This window comes from Drosophila takahashii, chromosome 3R (genome assembly GCF_030179915.1).
Source record: "Drosophila takahashii strain IR98-3 E-12201 chromosome 3R, DtakHiC1v2, whole genome shotgun sequence".
Lineage (NCBI taxonomy): Eukaryota > Metazoa > Arthropoda > Insecta > Diptera > Drosophilidae > Drosophila > Drosophila takahashii.
The window spans coordinates 15,392,135-15,399,444 of NC_091681.1; the positions used below are offsets into that span (position 1 = coordinate 15,392,135).

General features: G+C 44.1%; 1 protein-coding gene across 1 annotated transcript; it reads right to left on the reverse strand.

Annotated features, from left to right (window-relative positions):
* Positions 1 to 2,414: 2,414 nt before the first annotated feature.
* ems (empty spiracles) lies at positions 2,415 to 5,689 on the reverse strand. The gene is made up of 2 exons (XM_017145733.3): positions 3,705 to 5,689; positions 2,415 to 3,440 (listed from the first exon to the last, which is right to left on the reverse strand). The coding sequence occupies exons 1-2, from the start codon at positions 4,846 to 4,848 to the stop codon at positions 3,091 to 3,093; spliced, it is 1,494 nt and encodes a 497-aa protein (XP_017001222.2). The 5' UTR covers positions 4,849 to 5,689; the 3' UTR covers positions 2,415 to 3,090.
* Positions 5,690 to 7,310: the final 1,621 nt, after the last annotated feature.

Genomic DNA, 7,310 nt, shown 5'->3' on the forward strand with positions numbered 1-7,310 from the left:
GGAAAAAGTTCGTCGCCTAAGTCTTTCGTTAGACAAACGGAGGGAACATGGACTTTAAAATTAATTACTTAATTTAACACAACAAGCGGCCGGCGACACCTTCGATGAGGTCTGATGTCTCTCGAACGACAACGGAAAGCACTAAACAGTCGTTTCGGGCCAGAAAAAAAATAAGAAAACCTGTTGGCTCGGATGGGCCAACATCTTGCCAACGATCCTGGGCCGGAATGAGCGGGCTTAACAGATTAGTTAGCATATCCCATATCAGGGTAATTATTGTTAAATGCGATAACGATCTTGTACAGCGCTGACATTTATTTATTTTCCTTAATTTCGCCGTATTAATCTTCCAGGAAACACACATTAAACAGAACACCGAGATATGGCACGTCCCGATCTTGAACCCTGCGCTCAGCTATCTGGGATCCCGAGGATGGCCATTAAGGGGTTAGGGGCCTCGATCTTGGCTTGACAATTTGCATTATGCCGGCGATCGATCAGCGATCGGTGAAATTCAACATTCGACAATAATGAGCAAGGGAGGGTAAAGAGAAACCCAAACTCAATTAAAATCCAAAATAACTCGCAGACGAGAGACACAGCTAATTTAACCAAATTGGATTACTTAATAAACTTTATGGGATATATAACAATAACAACGGGCAGCAAGTTGTGCGTGGTGCTGGCCATAAAGTGAATGCGGCGTTATTATATTATTTCTATATCGCTCTTTTTTTGGGGCGCGCCGCATAACAAACCTTTTGAGGCATTCAAAAATCAAAACAGAAAAAACCGAGAAAAAACTCAGTCAGCCACGAGGCAAAACAAGTTGTACAAACATATGTATGCCTGATATATGTATAACATCATCAACAGCAACAACTTACCAAATTGTGTTTTAATTTCCGAGAATTATCAGCAAGGGATTTCATTCCGATTTCGGTTTTCGTTACGTTTTCGTTGTTCGCTCCCTTCGTCAGTTCATTTTCATTTTTTCACTTTTTTCTGCCTCGTTCTACGGAAACATTTGAAGAGTGATATTGAAAAGCAGGCCAGCCGATAAGCCCCCGAATCCAATATGCAAGGGGCGTGCCCCAGCCCCATTATTAATTACAGTTGCCCCTCTGGTTGGGCAAATGTATCTCTGAACTCGAATCGGGAATCTCCATTCTCCATTCTCGAATCTCGAAGTTTCCATCAAATGTGCGTGCCCGCTAAGCAAACAAGACTCGCCATTAGCTTGTGGGGTTTATATAGGTAAAGTCGGCGATTCCAATCGCCGATGGAACATATAATTTGCCCGCTCTGATTTATGACTGTTGCAATTGTAAACTTTGTGATTGCGAAGGCCCCTCCGAAAAACCCCCCTGATTTTACTTAGAGGGACCTTTGACAGAGTGCCACAATTTAGTGCTGTTAACAGCTAGTAATTAGACTCGTTATGTCCGTTAATTAGCCATATCAGCTAGGCCAATCGAGTTTGCAGTTTGCCCATTGCAATTAGCCACTGCATATTCATTAGGCCCCACTCGATAGCCGATAGCTGATAGGTGATCACTGATAGCTGATTTGCCGATAACGATAAACGACCCCCCTCCTAGTCTCTCCGCAATTGTCGCATAAATTTGTGGTCCAATAATCATAAATTTGGCTTTTAAATCATTAGCACACCTCGAGTGGCTCATTAACCAGTTTTCATATGGAGCTCCTGGCCAACCGAACCCCCTTTCCACAGCCACCCCCGCCCCTTTGATCTCGCACGAACTGCGCTCAATTAAATTCTACAATAAAACACGATTTGCATTTTAAATTGTGCAATTAAAATGCTTATGAAATCTATAAGAAGTAACGATCGCTAAATGCATTTTATAGCCGCCTCCTTCGGCTATCCCTCTCTGTGTTTCTTTCAGCCCCCTCTCAATCCCCTTCTCCACCGCACCTGTCACCATTCGAGTGGACAGAAACAGCAACAACAATGTTAAATGTCACACGCTAATTAATTGACGGCGCATAATTTTCAGCTCTGTCACACAGTGGGACGAACTCAATTAAAAGGGGGTGGAGATGCAGAAATTGAAACGCGAAAAAATAAAATATTGTTTTAGGAAAGTTGAACTAGAGAAAAACGAATAAAAGCGACTTACAGAAATGGCAATAGTATTGCTTCTTATGTAAACAAATTATTATTAACCAGAATTATTTAAATACGTGTAATAATGACATCAATTCGAATAAAGTAATCTTTTAATTAAATGTATCTCCATTTAAATGGCAAGTCAATTTGATTTTTGTTGTAATTACAATCAAGTCCGAAAGAAAATGTTCTGAAAATAAATAAGTACCTCAACCCAGTTCCCAAAATAAATCCAACAAACATTTCTTTTTTTTAGATTTCTTTTCATAATGAATATTTTATATTTTATATGATAATATTTTTGTGTATTTCTTACAATGTTGTCTTGGCTTAGAAAGTAGTTACTAGACACTAGGGCTTTATGCTAAGGGGGTTTAAATAATATCCAGCTGCAGTTGAGCGACTCTAGAGGTTCGTGCTTAAGACTAAACATAAATAAATGCTAGATCGTCATACAATAAACAGGAATTATACATTAGGTAGTGGATTGAGTACGATTTCTTCAGGAGGAATTCACTAATTAAAAGTAATGCTTGTCATGAATATTTACACGCTTAAACCATTAAATTTGTACAGTTATAGTTTGTGTCTAGCCTAAGCATCTTTTTTAGGTTTTTCTTTTTTACTTGTTCATTAGATATTTTCGTAAAGAGAGGAAACAACTTGCGTTCATTTGAGCTCTACTCAACCTCGGTTCATCGCAAGGATTTGGCACGGATCTTGAGAGATGGTTGTGGATGAAGGACAGAGGGGGGTCTCTAATACTTTCCTATGTACAGTGGTTAGCCTAACACGCCTTAAGAACGCTCTAAGAATATATCACAACAAAACAAACTATGTTACTTCCGCTGGAGTTCGACTGGGAACCCCCGAAAACTGGAACTGCTGGACTCTGCTGGCCAGGCTAAGGAACTCACGGACCGCCGCAGGAGGATCTCTTCCCCTGGCTTCTGACTTTAGTGACTGGCGTCCAGGTCGTGCTCCTCGTCGCTGGGGCATTCGTCCATCTCCATGTCGATAAGTTCGTCGTCGTCCTCATCGCCACTGCCGTTGTGCATATTCCTCTGCGATCCATCGCCGCCGCCCTTCTCGTCCTCCTGCTGCATCCGCTTGTGCTTGGTGCGGCGGTTCTGGAACCACACCTTCACCTGCGTCTCGGAGAGATTGAGGGTCTGGGCGAGGGCCTTGCGCTCCGCTCCCACCACGTACTGGTTGCTCTCGAAGGCGTGCTCCAGCTTCAGGAGCTGCGATGGCGAAAAGGCGGTGCGAATGCGCTTCGGTTTGCGGAACGGGGGCACCAGAAAGCCTTGAAGAAAAGAAGAGAGGGTTTTGGTTAGTCAACGGATTTTAAAAATATATTTTACTAACTATATATAAATAATTTCAAATGAGTTTATCTATTACAAAGTGTAATATTACATTTATGATATATCTTCAAAATGTTTTAAAACGTTAGGATATCAAACTTATTAGTGAGTTAAGTCCCAAAAAAATTCTTTAAATAATTTAGAAAATATTTTTAATCTTTTTATATCTCAATAATTTTTTTTTATATTTTAAAGACACTTACTTCCAGGGAACCGGTGCGGGAAGATCCTTCCGTGGCGGCTGAGCAGCCAGGGGTACAGCTGGTAGCTATCCCTGGCCATGCCCGGATTGGGCATAAACTGGGCGGCGTGGGGCGGCAGTCCGGCGGCAGCAGCGGCGGCGGCAGCGGGACCCAGGACATGTCCCGCCTGCAGGGCGGCGGCCATTTGGAACTGGGCGGCGGCGATGAGGTGCGGATTGTGCTGGGGCGGCAGTTCCGGCGGAGCGTTGATGTAGGGCGGCAGGGCCTTGATGTCCGGCATGCCCGGCTGTCCCTGCGGCATCGGTGGTCCTCCGGGTCCCATGGGAAAGGGTCGCACTAGACCAGCCGGCGGCATGCCCGGCATCATCATGGGTGCTCCTCCAGCTCCGGGATGCATCATGGCGGGCTTTGGATAGTTGGAAGGCTGCTGCTGGGGGGGCGTGGCATGCGGACTGCTGATGAGCAGCGTGGGCGACGAAGAGGGCTGTGAGGACTGGGGGCTCACGGATTTGGGAGGCGTGTGCGGTGGCTGGATGCGCTGGGCGGGATTCTCCGCCTGCTCGTGGGCAGGTGGTGCAGGTGATCGCTCGCGCTTCAGGGAGACGGGAATCTGGGGCTGCTCCGAGTCCGGCGAGAGGCGTGTCTGCAGCGGACTCAATCCGCTGGCCATGGCGGCATTGTGATGCAGTCGCTGGAGCAGCTCCTGGATGTCCTGGTGGCTCTTGGGAGTGCCAGGATGTTGCTGCTGCTGGTGTTGCTGTTGCATGAGGAGGTGCTGGTGCAGCACATGCTGCTGGGCGGGCGAGAGATGCGGATGCGGATGGGCGGCCATTTGCTGCTGCTGCTGCTGGGCATGGGGATGTGGATAGGGCAGGCCGTGGGCAGGAGGAGCCATCAGATGGTGCGGAGGTGAGCCGGGAATCAGGGTGAGCGTGGCTGGCGGCGTCTGGGGCGGCGAACCGGGCCCGTTCCTCTCGCCGGGCGGCGGACTCTGGCTGCCCGTTAGCTCCGGCGTGGAATTGCCGCCGGCAGTGCTGACATCATTGCCCACAATGGACTCGATGCTGAAACCGATCTTCTGCTTGGGCGTGGGCATCATGACGGCTGCGGCGGCGGTGGGAACCGGCGGAATCATCTTAGTCATAAATACGGCGGTTAGTTCGGCTATGTTGGCGGTTGGCGGTTTTCTCCAGTGGGGGTTAAACACGAGTTTTTTGATTTTTGTAATCCTTGTGTTCTTTTAATAACTCTTTATATATTTTCTGGAATATTTCTCACACTAAGCGACGCATTGGAAACGCTTGTTGTATTTCTCTACCATATAAATCACACACGAATCACAATCGAAACTGGAACTTTAACTCTACAGCGATCGACGCGCTCGTTTCGTTGCGGAAGACGAGGAATATGGACGTGTGCTCTCGACGACGTTCGATGTCTGAATAAATCCGGAGAGCTCTGCTACACCACCAAGTGTGCGCTGCTCGAATGCCGCCGAGAGTTGAGAAACGAGAGCTGAGAAAAGTAATGGGAAATCGCCCTCTCTCGGCGGAGTGGCAGGCCAAACCAGTTTACCGGGCCAGAACGGGAGGCACTGTGCCCTCCGCTCTATAGCCATCTTGTTCACCCCTGCCTTGTGGACTTTATCTACCCCGGAGATATGGTATATCCCCCTGCGAGTGAGTGAAATGGCTGCGTTTCTAGATGGGCGGGTCCTATTTAATGCGCTGCTCTTACCGCTGCCCCAGACTTTTCTGCATATGGCTTCCGTTCGCATTGAAACAGCCACCAAAAACCACCATCGGTTGTTGTTGCTCTTGGCCTTTGTGTAATTTGGCTTAAACTGCCATTCATAGTTTTTGTTTTTGCGGCTGCATTTCTGGGCCGGAACGAGCGCTAAATGAAAATCTAATGCCAGGTGGAAAATGTCTCTGTTTGCGGACTCTGGACAAATTTGCAGGAACTTCGAAAGGGTTTCGGCTGGCTTACTGGGATTCCTTTTTTAAATATTTCCCTTGGTTAGAGGATTTAGTTAAGGATTTTCGTTGTGCAAATTTATAGATGGCAAGGATTTGAAGGAAGTTTTAAAATAACTGTTTGTTAGTAGACATTTTTTAAAGACAATTTCAATTGATTGTAAAACCTTGTCTTCGTGAACAGTCATAGTTTAAATTTAGGTTTTAAAAAAAATGTGATACTTGGTGTTTTGGAATTTTGTTTATTTAATTTAACTAGAAATTTCTATGAAAATTAAAGACTTATGGCAAAGAGAGGAACTTTTCCTTAAGGTTTTTTTTTTGTTAATTTAGATAAATAGCTAATAGTTATAGTTTTTACCAATTAATACACATCAATCGACTGGGAACTATCTATACATAACACTCAATATTGGTACAATTTGTTGAAATTCAATGCATTGTTTCATTAAAAATACGCCACTGCTTGTACTGGTGGAAGTCACCTAATCTTAAAACGCCTGAATAGTTTTTGGTTACCTTACAGGATCTTCAGTTGTTCAATCCAATCCAAACCACATTAGCGATTCCACACCATGGATGCACTTCAAGTGCTGTCCCAATAAATCATCCTTGAATTTCTATGGGGACAGTTTTATGACATGTGCTACCGCGTTATTTTTCGCTACAATTTAAATGTTAATTTTCGGACATTACCTTTATTTTTGGCACACGACAACGTTCGCATAATTTATGTAGTGTCCGAATCGCAATTCCAAAACTAAATCAGAGCAGGTTCATCAATAGTCGCGACGTGCTAAAAGTCTCACTTCGTCCCCTCGGCCAACATTATAATTATTCCTCCTATCGAATTTTCTAAACACATTCGGCGGCGAGCAAATAATATTTGGTAGTGCTACATTCACACTCTGTTATCAGTTTGGGGCCTTCGAAACCGTCGCCGGACTTCGAAGATTTATGGGGCTAGAAATCGCAACAACAACTTGTGTGTTAGATTAAAATCTATCAAATTTTTATGGCCGCTAATTAAGCCACGCATATTTACACAACGCTTTCGTTTCGATTCGATTCGACGCGAGGCATAAACAACTTTCGAGTCCATTAAAGCGTAATTATGTTGACTAATGGATTTTGATTACAAGGCGAAATGTTGTCGAAAGTTCAACGATTTTTGCTGAGTCGGTTTGATTTGCGGTCTAATGTGCAAAACGTGTGTGTAGCTAATTTCGATTTGATTTCGATTTTCGGCCTTTGAGATTTAGTTTTGGTTTTGTGAAAGTCTTACAAAAATAATTGGGAAAAATATATTTATGGTAATTTTTAAAATTATTTTTATTTATTGGATATAAAAAAGTTATTTGTATACAAGATTTTTAGTTAATTTAGTGATAGTGTATCATATTTAAAATGGAAAATAAAATTCCCATAAATATATCATGATTTTAAAATAGTCAATTTTAATTACAAAATTCCTCGTAAGTGAACCTAGGGGAACATTTCGAGGAACTTATCATAATTGAGTTGGCGAAAAACGCAATTTACCTTTTATTTTTGGTAATTTCACACGCCCACTCACTCAAGGACCTCGCCGCAGGAGCCCCAGGTCTTTTAGGACCTGAAGCCAGCACAA